Genomic DNA, 17,095 nt, shown 5'->3' on the forward strand with positions numbered 1-17,095 from the left:
GTGCAATTAGATATTTCTTGCTATTGTGCAATACTGTGCAATTGAATATTTCTTGCTATTGCACAATACTTGATATGGAATCCTGATTTGGACCAACTTGAAAACTGGGCCCATAATCAAAAATCAAAGTACATATTTAGATAAAGCATATCAAATAAGCCCAAGAATTTAATTTTTTTTTAAATCAAACTTAGTTTAATTTTGGACCCTTTGGACCTTAATATAGACCAATTTGAAAACTGGACCAAAAATTAAGAATCTACATACACAGTTAGATTTGGCATATCAAAGAACCCATTTATTCAATTTTTGATGAAATCAAACAAAGTTTAATTTTGGACCCCCATTTGGACCAACTTGAAAACTAGGCCAATAATTAAAAATCTAAGTACATTTTTATATTCAGTATATCAAAGAACCCCAAGGATTCAATTTTTGTTAAAATCAAACTAAGTTTAATTTTGGACCCTTTGGACCTTAATGTAGACCAATTTGAAAACGGGACCAAAAATTAAGAATCTACATACATAGTTAGATTCGGCATATCAAAGAACCCCAATTATTCAATTTTTGATGAAATCACACAAAGTTCAATTTTGGACCCTTTGGGCCCCTTATTCCTAAACTGTTAGGACCAAAACTCCCAAAATCAAACCCAACCTTCCTTTTATGGTCATAAACCTTGTGCTTAAATTTCATAGATTTCTATTTACTTATACTAAAGTTATGGTGCAAAAACCAAAAATAATGCTTATTTGGGCCCCTTTTTGGCCCTTAATTCATAAACTGTTGTGACCTCAACTCCAAAAATCAATCCCAACCTTCCTTTTGTGGTCATGAACATTGTGTTTAAATTTCATTGATTTCTATTTACTTAAACTAAAGTAATTGTGCGAAAACCAAGAATAATGCTTATTTAGGCCCTTTTTTGGCCCCTAATTCCTAAACTGTTGAAACCAAAACTCCCAAAATCAATCCCAACCGTTCTTTTGTGGTCATAAACCTTGTGTCAAAATTTCATAGATTTCTATTAACTTAAACTAAAGTTATAGTGCGAAAACCAAGAAAATGCTTATTTGGGCCCTTTTTGGCCCCTAATTCCTAAAATGTTGGGACCAAAACTCCCAAAATCAATACCAACCTTCCTTTTGTGGTCATAAACCTTGTGTAAAAATTTCATAGATTTCCATTCACTTTTACTAAAGTTAGAGTGCGAAAACTAAAAGTATTCGGACGACGACGACGACGACGCCAACGTGATAGCAATATACGACGAAAAAATTTTCAAATTTTGCGGTCGTATAAAAACTTTTGTAATTTTACAATTACAATGAAACTTCTGTATTTTTCTTATAAATATTTAAAATTTCATACCACAATTTTGTAAATTTTTAGATCAGTGAATAACATGAGACATGAGTAATACAGCAATTAAACATCACAAAACAACAAAAAAATATGAAGGTGTACAATATATTTCAACATTTAGCATTCCTGTAAATAGCATGGTCTACATATAAATGTGAAGGGAACTTTGTTCTGTAAATTACCTTCATCTTTATCAGTAGACAATCTTTTGATCATTCTCCGTAATGGTTCTACATAACGTGACAGTTTCTGTAGTTTGTCTAAGTAAGCTTGCTCTTCAACAGATCGTGGAGCAGGACTTGCATGACTCATTGCTAAAATATACAATAGATGTATTATATATACATTGAATACAGATAGCTGTACTTTTAGAAAAAGAAAACAGCAAAAATACTGTGCTTCAAGGAAATTTTAAATCAGAAAATCCCAAATCAAATGGTAAAATCAAAAGCTGAAACACATCAAAGGAATGGAAAACTACAGTCATGTTACAGACTTGGTATATTTTCTCACGACAAATTTTATGACAAAACTTGAAACTTATTTCAATGTTCTTACAAATTCACATTTAAACATTTTGTCTTATTCTCTGTTCATAAACTGAAACATACTATAATTCTCGACTTATTCATAGAAAAGTCACCAGAAGTGTGTGAAATCGAGGGGAGATAATTGAACTGGATATTACTATTAAATAACAAAATTTTGTATTTTGTGTGAGCCAGAGGAAAACAAGAAAATAATGGAAAATATACCTTCAGTTTTGTTTATATTCCTGAAATTAATTAACCTTGCATGTCCTTACCTCAGTGGGACTACAACACATGCTTCTGTGAAATCATGACAACTCTGTCTGCACTTACTCCAGCAACCTAGAACACTCAGCCAACTAGGCAGTGTACAAATAGTCAAGCTATACCTGTTCTTGTCAGCCATAACTAGGGCTGTTACACAGGGCATGATGTATTGTGGCATGAACACCTCATACTTCTATATATTTTTTTTGTTTGTTTGGATTTAGACCCATGCTTCTGTGACATCTTGGCAACACCATCTGCAAGAGGGTATTGAACACAGTGCAGGCAGTATTGCAAGGATTTCACAGAGCCATCAGTTCAAATCTCTGAGAGGAAACAAAAAAACCTATTGCTTATGTTATTTGAAAAACAGACAGAAACACAAATACTTAACATTGCCCCACGCATTATTAAAATGAGGTCAATATCAAATGAGACCTGCCTGACTGTGACTTACAATAATTCCATACAACATGTATGTTTAAATTTATTTGAGGAAAGAATCTTTAACCTGGATCACTAATCCTGGAAATGAGGTCATCACAATGTGAGACCTGTTTACCAGTAATTGACATGTTGACATTGTAAGAAACCAATATACCAAATATAGTTATTTGATTACTTATAATAAGAGAGAAATTCACATGTCAAAATTATGGGTACTTTTTTCTAAGCATTTGCTGAACCATAAATATGAGGTAAACGGCAATGAACTAAAGGTATGTAGGCAAGACAAAAACCTGTATAGCTGTGCCTATCTACCTGAATAACTGTTCATAATAATAAATTGGTTTGCCAAATACTTGTTGACTCCTATTGACAGCTGGGAAGCATTATCTACCCACCTGGTGTGTTCATATTACTGCTGGGAGAAGGTACTCCATACATTCTTAGGAAGCATTGCTACCCACCTGGTGTGTTCATGTTACTGCTGGGAGAAGGTACTCCATACATTCTTAGGAAGCATTGCTACCCACCTGGTGTGTTCATGTTAATGCTGGGAGAAGGTACTCCATACATTCTTAGGAAGCATTATCTGCCCACCTGGTGTGTTCATGTTACTACTGGGAGGGTACTCCATACATTCTTAGGATCATTATCTACACACCTGGTGTGTTCATGTTACTACTGGGAGAGGGTACTCCATACATTCTTAGGAAGCATTATCTACCCACCAGTTGTGTTCATGTTACTACTGAGAGAAGGTACTCAATACATTCTTAGGAAGCATTATCTACCCACCTGGTGTGTTCATGTTACTTCTGGAAGAGGGTACTCCATACATTCTTAGGAAGCATTATCTACCCACCTGGTGTGTTCATGTTACTACTGGGAGAGGGTTCTCCATACATTCTTAGGAAGCATTGTCTACCCACCTGGTGTGTTCATGTTACTACTGGGAGAAGGTACTCCATACATTCTTAGGAGGCATTATCTACCCACCTGGTGTGTTCATGTTACTACTGGGAGAGGGTACTCCATACATTCTTAGGATCATTATCTACACACCTGGTGTGTTCATGTTACTACTGGGAGAGGGTACTCCATACATTCTTAGGATCATTATCTACACACCTGGTGTGTTCATGTTACTACTGGGAGAGGGTACTCCATACATTCTTAGGAAGCATTATCTACCCACCAGTTGTGTTCATGTTACTACTGAGAGAAGGTACTTAATACATTCTTAGGAAGCATTATCTACCCACCTGGTGTGTTCATGTTACTTCTGGAAGAGGGTACTCCATACATTCTTAGGAAGCATTATCTACCCACCTGGTGTGTTCATGTTACTACTGGGAGAGGGTTCTCCATACATTCTTAGGAAGCATTGTCTACCCACCTGGTGTGTTCATGTTACTACTTTGAGAGGGTACTCCATACATTCTTAGGAGGCATTATCTACCCACCTGGTGTGTTCATGTTACTACTTTGAGAGGGTACTCCATACATTCTTAGGAATCATTGTCTACCCACCTGGTGTGTTCATGTTACTACTGGGAGAAGGTACTCCATACATTCTTAGGAAGCATTATCTATCCACCTGGTGTATTCATGTTACTACTGGGAGAAGGTACTCCATACATTCTTAGGAAGCATTATCTACCCACCTGGTGTGTTCATGTTACTACTGGGAGAAGGTACTCCATACATTCTTAGGAAGCATTATCTACCCACCTGGTGTGTTCATGTTACTACTGGGAGAAGGTACTCCATACATTCTTAGGAAGCATTATCTACCCACCTGGTGTATTCATGTTACTACTGGGAGAAGGTACTCCATACATTCTTAGGAGGCATTATCTACCCACCTGGTGTGTTCATGTTACTACTTTGAGAGGGTACTCCATACATTCTTAGGAGGCATTATCTACCCACCTGGTGTGTTCATGTTACTACTTTGAGAGGGTACTCCATACATTCTTAGGAATCATTGTCTACCCACCTGGTGTGTTCATGTTACTACTGGGAGAGGGTACTCCATACATTCCTTGACCTCTGGCAGCTGGAGAAGGAGGTACCGGTGATGGGGTCATCATAGACATTGGGGAGGAGGCTATTTGTGACCTGTGGAGATAATATAAAGCATTTATGACTATTGACTTGCAAATATAAATGTTCTTGAACAACATATGATTATAGGCGCTTACAACTTATTCAAATGAAACTAAAACTTTGTTATAGGAAACTTGTTGGTTTTTAGAGAAGAACCTTTTTTTGCATTATACAAACCTGAATCAAATTCTGTATTTAAAAAAGAAGTAAAATGTTGTATTTTATCTTCAACATCTCATTGACAAGAAATTGAGCATTCAAGAGAAATCATCAGTAACATTCCTAAATAGTGTTGAGAGAGAGAAAACTTGCAAAGTAATTTCCTGGAGATTGTACAATGTGCTTCTAACATTGTAAGGGTTTTTGTGAAGCAATTTGATGTTTTTAAGGTATTTCTATAGTCTTTTTGGCCATAAAATATTTGCCAATTAAAATAAAACAAAAACCAATCAATCAATTAATCTGCTCTAATATAATTAACACTTATCAAGACTAAAGATTTTTATATTGTAACATGTAGAGTTATCAGGGGCCTCAGTGGCCGAGTGGTCTAAGTAGTTACTACTGCAATCACTAGCCAGTCAACACTGAGGTTGTGAGTTTGGACCCCGCTCATTGACTCCAATCTCAATTGACTAGGATTGTCAGTTTTCTTATCAAAGGTCAGTGGTTTTCTCCGGGCACGCCGGCTTCCTCTACCATTAAAAACTGGCTGCCGCGAAAGAGCCTAAATGCAGTGCTTTAAAGTGGCGTTAAAACACCAAATATCAAATCAAATGTAAAGTTATCGCACATTTAAGTTCATGGAACACACAATGTCTTGATACAGACAATAAGAAAATCAGAAGATGTAATATAATTGCCAATGAGAGAACTATTCACCAGAGTTCAAATGAAAAGGATATAAGCAATTTTAGATTACTGTACAGTTTCAAAAATGAAAAAAAAAATATATAGTATAGTTGAATTGCACAAATCCTTTGAAGAGGCTGATTATTGTCTATTATCAAATAGTGAACAAACACTATCACTTGGACAGATATTCTAAACAAGGACAATTGACATTTGCCTTTACAACAAAGTCAGTAAGTGTCCAAGTTCATTTTGACCATTAGAAATGGTCAATGATATAAACAAATAACCAACCTAACACCATAGACACAGTTTCACATATAAATACTTGACTTGACATTTTTCATACACATTTTTCATGTCTTTCCTCTCCATACATATCACACAAGAAAGAAAAGAAAAAAACAAGGATAAATAAAAGTATAAAAATAAAAATAGAAATAGAAAAGAATGTTTTTTTCCAAGTTTGCCCATGCTGTTCACACACAATTGTTTACCGATAATGAAATCTGCAGCTATGAAAACTGTAAAAGTATAATTTCTTCAAAATATTGTGTAGTTTTACAATTGTAAGTAAAATCATGAAAATGGTGTTAACCCTACGTAATTTTAATCTAATTTCTTAGCATGGAGTGCTTTTTTTCTCTTTTTTAACCATTATGATTTATGTGGCCTTATTAAAGTTAAATAATCTAAATATTTTTTTTCTGTGTTCTTGGTTTTTTTTGGGTTTTTTTTCATGTATTGATTTATTCTGTGGTTAATATGTTGTTGAAGTGATGTACAATGAATAACAATTTTTTTTAATGTTTTTCAGGTTACAAGTTATGGTTATTTAACAATTATAATTACTATTTTCTCTAATTTTTGTGCTATTTTCACAATTCCTGACCGGTGTGAGAAAAATATTTTTCCTCACTTGTGAAAAATCTGTTCTCGGCAAATGATTGGTTGAAATTTAACTGTGACGTTAAGTTTTCTTGTTTTCTTCTGAATTTCTTATTGTGACGCCATGAAAAAAGTTGACCATGCCTGATGACGTCACATCAAAAGTACACATCTTTCCTCAAATCTTTGATAAAAATCATAAGAGAAACAGATTCCACTACTGTAACTCGTGTATTTATCCCCTCTCAACAGTTAAATTTGAATTATTTAAACAGCCGGGCAAGCCTCGCACTTAAAATATTAAAATTTAACTGTCTCGAGTGGAGAAATAATGTTACACATTTGTTGCAGTTGTGGAATCTATATTTCTCTGGTATACTTCAAGTTATCTGTACCATATTATATATATAATAAATAACCTACATAGGTGGTGCTGGTGAGTGGACCATAGATTGTGGGTTCTGAGACTGCATGGTCTGTTGTGGTCCTGCAGCTGCATTCTGATTCATATTCTGTAATAAACAAAGTCATGATTAGAATAAGATTACCTCAAATCTTTCTACAAGACCAAATGTCAAAGTAAAAAAGTTGTAGAAATTAAATTGTTCCATAATTATTATTAAAGATTGGAATGAGATGTATTTGATGAAAGAATTATCTGTAAACTATTGAGGGTAAATCATTCCCAGTGCGATGGTGGCACTGCTATGATTTTTATTGTAATTCTTTATGAAAGAAAAGAAAAGTTCAAAGTTTTACACAACTTCAACCTATGCACAATCTTCATGTCAAGTTTCGGAGATCTGGGCTGAAAAGTGTAGGAGGAGTGGACTACACAAATTAGAAACCCACCACCTGCCTGCCCATTTGCATACACCACCATACTAAATGTCAGTTTTGTACTTCATCCAACCCAGCCAAAAATGTATGATGTTGAAAAGTTGTTTGGCTTACATGTGTGCCCAGTACAATATGTAATAAATTTCACAGATAAACCCAGGTCCATGTACTGATTTTTACACTTACTGAATAACTCATTACCGAGATTGTTGTCCTGGTTGTCCAATGCATGATATTCTTAACACTCCAAAGCACCTGTTATAATTCCTGGTATTTGTAATGGAAATTTGTACATCCCAAAACTTAAGTTAAAATGTTAGGTATATGTTTTTTTTTTCTTTTTCTTGTATATTTTAAATCTATTCATCTGTTACTTAGATATAAGTCTTATGCTTAACCTTCCAAAACATCTGATATCTCTGGTAATAACTTAATTATTGTGTGGCCTCTCAATTTTTCAATAACTTATTCAAATTTGGTAATTTAGTTTGTCTAATCAAACTGTGCATTTTGATGACATAACATTAAAGGATCAGACTTATTGGATGACAAAAATTATAATTTTAACTGTAGTACATGATTTACTCAGTTTAATATGTAGTATATAACATAGTACATATCATCCACTAAGAAGTTTTATGTCATTTATAAATTGTACAGAAATGTGATAATCAAATGAAAAACATATCTGATAACCACTTCATTTTATTTGCAATTATATTTCATATCTTTACATAATGGCACAAAGACAAAAAAAAATATTCATCAGTTTCAGTGACAATGTTTAAATATTAAATAAAATCAAACAGATTTATTAAAAAAAACTTACATCACAAGTAGGGGTTTTGCATGCAAAGTATATTATATCTGGATAATAATTCTGAAAACCCCGGTTCTTATGTTTAATTTCTTCAAATCCAGTAGAGTTTCATTCACTGGTGTAACTATTTTTTCAATTTTGATTTCTTTAAAATAAAATTTACTTCAAACAGCATCCTTCTTAAATTTAATAATAAACTGTTGATACAGAGGTATGTCTCGCCTCCATGTAAATTTGATAATGAATGCATATACAAAAATCATAATGGCAATTACTCATGAAACTGTCGTGAACATATTTTGGTAGATGATCGTTGTCTGGTGTTTAGATAAACTGCCATGTTTTGAATATAAAATTCAGTGGTTAACGTAGTTTAGTCAATTTAAAACTATAATATTAATGTAATCATGTTGGACTTTATTAGTTTCGATAATTACTAAAACCTGAGAATGCTTAGTTAAATGCACACTTTTAATAAATTCGCCAAAGTTCATCACGAACTTTCGAGTACAAGTTATCCTTTCTTAAACGGTAAATATTCCATGAATAAACTGGTTAAATATGTGTTCATTGTTGTTTGAATATTGTATGATAAATTATCTGACTTATGTTAGTCTGTGTATTATTTCAGTACCTATTGATATAAATTCCGCGAGTCATTTGGTTTTATGGGAAAAAGGGCGTGTTTTGACATTAGACGGGACTTTGGAAAAACAAATTGGGAAAGCAAAACTTGAATGCCCAGTTGATCGGATGTATTTCTGATAGCAAAGCCTTTTTCTAAACTAGGGATCCATTTCGATTGAATATTCAATTAGGGAAAGCTTTTAAAAAGCTTAAAGTTTGTATGTGTATTTTATTTACAGAGTTCAAGTAATTATTTTATCTTAAAACGGTGAAATTGGTGACTGATATTTTCTGGAGTCTGAGTCAATGTTATTTAAAACTAGGGGGTTTCCACATTTATATTTGCCTTATTTGGCAACCTATTAATATTCTAATGATATTTATAAATATCTAAGCATATTTAACTCAGATTATTTGATTACTTAACTGTTGTATTGAGATTGATTGTTATAGTCTATGTTTTCATGAAAGTCTGAAGTAAAGATAATGATTTAGAAATTGCAGAACTTTCTTGACTTTTTATTTGCATTTTGAATAGTTTTGACAAACCGCTTGCAAAATATATACATTCAAAATAAAACTATAAATAATGTTTAATGTGCAAATTATTCTGATATTTTATGATGCATGACTGAAGGTAAAGGGCCAAATAATTTCCATTAAAATAAGATGTGCCCATGTCAATACAACTACATACAACTGCATACTAAAAACCATTGACTTAACTTCCTTCATCCAGGCAAGATAAAAGAGATAAAATTTGTCATTTTATTTCCATTTTTGGAGAAAACTGAGAATGGTGTAATTAGTTGGTAATCAGCAACTTATCATAGAAAAAACAATGTGATTCTTATTGCTAATATTATTTTAATTATAAATCTATATTAGATTTGTAAGAGATTTGTAAGATGAACAATTGATTTCCAGGTAGCTTTCTTTAGGTAAGAGTCTAATCAATGCTGGTATCAGTATTTATTATACAGAGTTAGATCAAATTCACAATATAAAATTGACAATATTGCAATTGTAATTCTAAAAGAAGAAATCAATTTTATCATCATCTTTTGCATTTACCGGTAACAATAGCATTCTTCATACTAAATTCTTAATTCGTAATGTTAAAAAAGTTTTGATCTCCTCTATTCAATTTTTAGGTTTTTTACTTCCTAAGAAGAATATCCGAATTGTGAAAAATATCTTTAAATGTTGTCCTTTTGTCCTTTAAAGATGTTTACTATCAGTTTTATGGTGAAAAATGTTCCTTGAAACAAAAGGAAAGGTCAAACAATTTTTGTAAAAAAAGGTCTTCAGGTATAAAGATTGATAATAAAGTCTAAAATCCTTATGATTGACAATATTAAGTCAGAAAACACCTGGTATCTCTTTGTAATACTTCAACAATATCATGTAGAAACTTACATAAACTGCAGGGGTAATTTTTTTGCATCTTTTTTGTCTGGAAGTCTGGAATGATTTAACAAAACTAAACATGCTTTTGCTTTTGATATTTTGCCTGATTTTTAGTTTTTATTGTTGCTTAAAGATGAGACCTTGACATTGTCATTAATACCACCATTGGAATAAAAAAAAAATTGCAATTGTCAATTACAAATTATATTGCATGAAGAAAACTTAAGTTTGGAAACTAAAATATTTGTCATGTTTAAAATCTTTAAAGGAACAGAACTCTAAAACAGTAAATGACTTACTGCACAAATTCTGACTCTGCAAGTTTTGGTTCTACCCTAGAGAAAACAAAAACGAGATCCCAATGAAATCCTGGTGAAATCGTCGGGATAAGACGGGATAAGCATCTGGAGTTGGGATTCCATTCAGAATATACATCTGAAACTGGGATCCCAATCGGGATAACTGTCTGAAGCCGTGATTCCAGTCTAGATGAAACAGGATTAATATCAGACACTGGGATCCCAATCGGAACTGTCTAAAGCTGGGATCCCAATCAGGATAACTGTCTGAAGCTGGGATCCCATGAACCATAATTATGTTGTTGAAAATATGTAAGTGTTTGGTTTGTTTATATATGATGACATCAAGTACAGGTTATTGGTGTTAATTAACAATTTGTATGACACCAAAAATGTCAGATGAAGCCAATCATGGGTCACTTAATTTTCAGTTTGACAGTTATTTCTTAGTTAGAAAAATGCCGAGATTTTCACAATAAAAATGGCTTGGTGTCCGAGAAATGTCAACGGCTGTTTTGCCAGACAAGCTGGGGCGTTTCTGATTTTCACCAAGTTCACATAAGTGGGTTTCCATTACTTGTCGTCCGTCATCAATGATAAGATGATGATCAACATCGTAAAACATTGGTTTCTCAACTTATGTTAAATGTAAACAAGAATGTGTCCAAAGTACACAAATGCCCCACTCGCACTATCATTTTCTATGTTCAGTGGACCGTGAAATTGGGGTCAAAACTTTAATTTGGAATTAAAATTAGAAAGATCATATCATAGGGAACATGTGTACTAAGTTTCAAGTTGATGAAACTTTAACTTCATCACAAGAGTGCACACGCTGAAATGTCTCGCCTTCTATACTAATCATTGATATTATGTTGATAGTCCTAAGTATAAAGCTAAGCTTTATTACAAATGTCGCATAATCTTAACATTAGGCAAGATAACTAAACAAAGACCAATGAACCTTGAAAATGAGGTCAAGGTCAGATGAACCATACCAGGCAGACATGTACAGCTAACAATGCTTCTATACAACATATACAGTTGACCCATTACTTATAGTTTAAGAAAAATAGACCAAAACACAAAAACTTAACACTGTGCAATGAACCATGAAAATGAGGTCACGGTCAAATAAAACCTGCGCTACTGACAAAAAGATCATAAAATATTTCCATACACCAAATATAGTTGACCTATGGCATATAGTATAAGATAAAAAGACCAAAACTCAAAAACTCAACTTTGACTACTGAACCATGAAAATGAGGTCAAGGTCACATGACATCTGCCCGCTAGACATGTACACCTTACAATCATTCCATACAACAAATATAGTAGACCTATTGCATATAGTATGAGAAAAACAGACCAAAACACAAAAATTTAACCATAACCACTGAACCATGAAAATGAGGTCAAGGTCAGATGACACCTGCCAGTTGGACATGTACACCTTACAGTCCTTCCATACACCGAATATACTAGCCATATTGCTTATAGTATCTGAGATATGGACTTGACCACCAAAACTTAACCTTGTTCACTGATCCATGAAATGAGGTCGAGGTCAAGTGAAAACTGTCTGCCAGACATGAGGACCTTGCAAGGTACACACATATCAAATATAGTTATCCTATTACTTATAATAAGAGAGAATTCAAAATTACAAAAAATTTGAATTTTTTTTTCAAGTGGTCACTGAACCATGAAAATGAGGTCAAGGACATTGGACATGTAACTGACGGAAACTTCTTAACATGAAGCATCTATATACAAAGTAAGAAGCATCCAGGTCTTCCACCTTCTAAAATATAAAGCTTTTAAGAAGTGAGCTAACACCGCCGCCGCCGCCGGATCACTATCCCTATGTCGAGCTTTCTGCAACAAAAGTTGCAGGCTCGACAAAAAACTACCTTGACCAAAAACTTTAACCTGAACTTCGCACTATCATTTTCTATGTTCAGTGGACCATGAAATTGGGGTCAAAACTATAATTTGGCATTAAAATTAGAAAGATCATATCATGGGGAACAAGTGTACTAAGTTTCAAGTTGATTGGACTTCAACTTCTTCAAAAACTACCTTGACCAAAAACTTTAACCTGAAGCGGACGGACGAACGGAGGCACAGACCAGAAAACATAATGCCCCTCTACTATCGTAGGCGGGGCATAAAAAGTTATGACCACTTTTTTTTTTGTAATAGTACTGAACAGTCTGACCCTAGAAAATACTGTCCTAGATAATACAGCCACTAGTTCATCTGCACGCATTCTGCGCCGATTAAATAAAGTTTTCTTTTCTTATATTCAAAAATTTAATTTAACATGTGTATGTGTGTATATAATGATTATAAATATAATTTATTGAGGAACTATGATTTTTATGGTTTTTATTTGAGAAAATCAACACCAGAAAGTCTGAAAGCATAAACCCAAAATATATTTATTTTTAACATACAATGAATAATCTTGTTGTCACATAACAGGCATAACTGGTAGGTATGTAAAAATTTAATTGAGTTGTGTGAATGGTTATTTGGTGAAAATAATAAATCACTATTTTTTTTTATCTTCAGGGGATAAAAAAGGGGGAGGGTAATTAATTTGATTCCAAATGGCTTCCAATCTACTGTATAAACATGCAATAATATTTCTATAGAATTTGTTGCTTCAAAATTAAAGGAATTTGGATTGTAATTAAATATTTGACACATCATAGGTTTCTGACACAGAATAACTGTAGTCAAAGAACTTAGAATTGGTCATATGATTTGAATATATATATATATTGTTTGCTTTTGTTCAATACACTATACTGTTGCAAATAAACCTCCCCTAAAAATACATTATGCTGTTGCCTATTGACCCCCCTTTTTTTGCAAATAAACCTCCCCTAAAAATACATTATGCTGTTGCCTATTGACCCCCCTTTTTTTGCAAATAGTCCAAAACCTGACATTTCTTTATACATTATTGCAAGTAGTGTAAGGGAGGTAAATCCAAACATACACAACATTGTATTTTAAATGTATTTGAATTACCTCCCTCTCACTGCTTTTAAATTGTCTTATTTGTCCATTTACCAGAAAAACCTAGTTTTTCCCCCTAATTCCTAAATGCTTTGAGCCATAACCCCCCAAAATTGATCCTAAACATCCCTGTATGGTATGAAAACTTGTGGTATAATTTCAGAGATATTATACACTTAAACTCAAACTTTAAGTTATTGTCTGGAAACTACAAATATGCTTAATTTTTTTTAACCCTTTTTTGGCCCCTAATTCCTAAAACTGTTGGGACCATAACCCCTTAAATCAATCCCAACCTCCCTTTAGAGGTATTGAACCTTCAGGTAAAAAATTATAGAGATCCATTCACTTAAACAAAAGTTATTGTCTGGACACTAAATGCGGCCAAAAACACAGGAGAAAACTCTTATTTATTGTCTTTGTACAAAAATGATTCATCATGTCATAAAACATGCACAAAAAAAAACAGATTGCAGACTCTGCTAAGTAGGCGACCTTTTATTTGTTTCTTTTTCTGATTATTTCTGTTTCTGAGTTTTTATGGTGGAAGGAAAAGGTCTCCAGTATTGAGATTTATTTGACCTGTTTGATTTCTTAAAAAAAAATGTCATTTACAAAAATACCTCATAATTTCAATAGTTCTGAAATGCTGCAAGATATAAGAAGATGTAAGATAATACTGGGCAGACTGAGTAGGATTTGACAGGTAAGCCAGGGGAATTAAATTATCTACAGAATACATTTGCACGTCAATCTATTGTTTTAACTAAAAAATCTTCATATAACTGTTTTAAGTATGCCTCACTTGTTACCAGTATGGTATTATAATATAAGTTGAGGAGTATAAATATCGGAAAAATCCATATGAGACCGAAAAATAGGAATTAAAACAACAACATGATCTGCTGTTTTGTAGTCTGGTGGTTTTATGATTTAAAATATTGCATAAGTCTTGTAATACTGTATCCCACAGAATTTAACTGTCGTCTCAGCTTTAACTTTATAATGCAAGTTTATAAAGTATGAAGGAAATCAATTTGTCTTCCTACATATAAAAGGTAGTTCATAAACATCTTATTTTTCTCTTATTTCAAATAATATAAAAGAATTTTATTTCAAGATATATTAGACAAGAAAATGAATTTACAATTTTTTTTAAAATATTTTTGTCATGCAGAGGTCTTTTTAAGCTTACTATAACAGGATAGATTTTGAGCATACATGATATTTCAATTAATGATTTTTTTTCTAGAAAAATTGACATCACAAAGCATATCTTCACGTCACATCCTTAACCTATAACAAGATTTTCACTTTAACCCAAGGTCAACTGGGGTAGTTCATTCATAACAAGTAGAACTGTTGATACCCAAACATGCAAGTTTTCATAAAAGAGGAAGATGATAAGAAAATGCATCAAACAGTATTGCTTGTTACCATGAAGCCTGATTACTAATTTTAGTCAGCTCTTATTTGCAGTCCCTTACAAAAAACCGCAATGAAAGTTTCATACAAGTATTCCATAAGAAAACTGATAACTGTTGAATTCTGAAAACTCTTAGCCCAGTTTGACATGTTTCCAAGAACGCTAACTACCATGAAGCCCTGACTTGTAGTATAGTTACGTAAGTGCATCACTGTTTAATATCTTGTGGTGTTTTGTAGTTGATGGCATATTTTCGTTATTGTTCTGTGGTTTATTGTCTGTTTGTGCATTCTCTGTTATTAATGTTCCAGTGTTTGTCCTGTATTTCTGTCAAGTAGTTTTTTTTAACATTGCCATTAAGTGGGAGGTTTGGAATACCATTAAACCAGGTTCAACCTACCATTTTTTTCTTTTAATGTCTTGTACCAAATCCGGAATATGGCTGTTGTTATCAAATACTTCGTTTCAATGTGTGTTGGTGTTTGTTTTTGTTGCACTTCGGTGTGCCTATTGTTCCTTTGTTTTCCTCTTATGTGGTTCCCCCAGATTTTGGTTTGTAATTGGATTTGTTTTCTCTTTTGATTTTATGACTTTTGAATACCAGTATACTACTCTGTTTATAGGATGGAGGGATGCCTCCACAAACAAAGAGCAGGATATAACAAGAGGCTCCCTAGAACCTTATTCACTCCCCTTGTCAAAACATGCAATTTTAAAATTTATTTTACTTTAATTACATTTGCTTATTCTTCCAGTATTAATTGTTTTGAAATAATTGGCAAAGTTATAGAAATGATTAAAAAAAAAATTGGTCATTAAAAGGCAATTTATCCTACAAGGAGTCTAACGATTCGGCCTTGTTGACTTATATATTTAATTACTTGTAGATATCAATTTGCTGATCTTTTTACTTTTCAAAGTTTCTCTTAACTGATATTGTTTTCTGAGATAGGTAAAATTCATCACTAAAGCCCCATTCACAACAGATCGTACAGTTTTTTGTCGTGGAAGATCTATAAAAAAAGTTGTTGTGGCTTTGTCGTGCAAAATGTCAAAAAAATATTTCAAGTGGTCACATCAGCTACAACATGTCCACGATGGGAACACGACAGAAACAAATTTATCATTGTACTGTCATGGGTTTGTCGCAAGTCCTTCGTTCATCAGTCGTATGACAATCACTCATGCGCTTGACTCCTAACTATAAATATATAAAGAAGGCCTGATTTATTGCGTGTCAATTGCCATTTGCTTTCAATATTATTCAGTATCATTATAAGTTCGGTCCAAGTTAGCAAAGTTTTTCGTATCAGTTAATATTATAATTGTTTAGTGAATTTAAACCAGAAAAGGAAAATTAACAAAAGAAAGGTTGTAGCAACGCTAACAGGACCAAAGTTTGCTCTTGTTGAGAACTGGCCCAACAAGCCCAAGCCTAATATGCTGGTGGAATAGCCATCCTCTTTAAATGGCAGACAGTATGTTTTTCAAAACATTCATTTTTTAAAAAAATCTTTCAAATATTTTCACTATTTATACGCTCTTATAAATGTATCTTTAAGTAGTTGTAGGTCACAGGCTATTTGAGAACTCAAACATGGAGCTTAATTTAAGTCAGTGTAAAGTCAGTGTAACTTGCTATTTAAGGTGGTATGGGTGTCTTCCTCCATCTTGGATTGTAAAAAAACGGGAAACAAAGGTCCAGATTTTCTATCAAGTTAGCAAAATTTGATGCAGGAATGCAGATATTAAATGTGAATTTTCATTGAAAAGAACCAATTTATAAGAATACAACTTATAAATATTAATACTTTTGCAAATATTGATTATTTTTTGTTGTTTATAAAAAAAAATAAAATTGGCATTTTAAGGGGAGGTAACTCTAAAACAGTGCATTTTCTGAAGGATTCTACATGGAATTTTCCTATTTTGAATTTTAGCCGGAAAAAACATACGGTGACCCTATCTTTTCTTTTGATATTCTCAAAACATTGTTTGAAAGCTATCTTTTGCTTAAGTATTTAACAATTCTATCATTTTGTTTAGTTTTTAATCCCAAAATGGTGTTTTTTCCTGTATAAACCATACAAAATGTGTCATTTTGTCACGTCCTGTAGCTTGAAAAAATGCGCGGTGACCTATCATTTTTATTATATTTTTCAACATATATCAATAGATA

General features: G+C 33.0%; 1 protein-coding gene across 5 annotated transcripts in view; it reads right to left on the reverse strand.

The window, feature by feature from the left end:
• Positions 1-17,095, reverse strand: part of LOC143076133 (mediator of RNA polymerase II transcription subunit 15-like) — a 294,855-nt gene that overhangs the window by 18,619 nt on the left and 259,141 nt on the right. For all 5 annotated transcript variants that reach the window (XM_076251796.1, XM_076251794.1, XM_076251793.1 and 2 more), the window contains 3 exons: positions 6,885-6,973; positions 4,612-4,733; positions 1,551-1,682 (listed from right to left, as the gene is read on the reverse strand). In XM_076251796.1, coding sequence (XP_076107911.1) covers positions 1,551-1,682; positions 4,612-4,733; positions 6,885-6,973 — 343 coding nt within the window. The remainder of the gene's footprint in view (positions 1-1,550; positions 1,683-4,611; positions 4,734-6,884; positions 6,974-17,095) is intronic.

This window comes from Mytilus galloprovincialis, chromosome 5 (assembly GCF_965363235.1).
Source record: "Mytilus galloprovincialis chromosome 5, xbMytGall1.hap1.1, whole genome shotgun sequence".
Classification (NCBI taxonomy): Eukaryota; Metazoa; Mollusca; class Bivalvia; order Mytilida; family Mytilidae; genus Mytilus; species Mytilus galloprovincialis.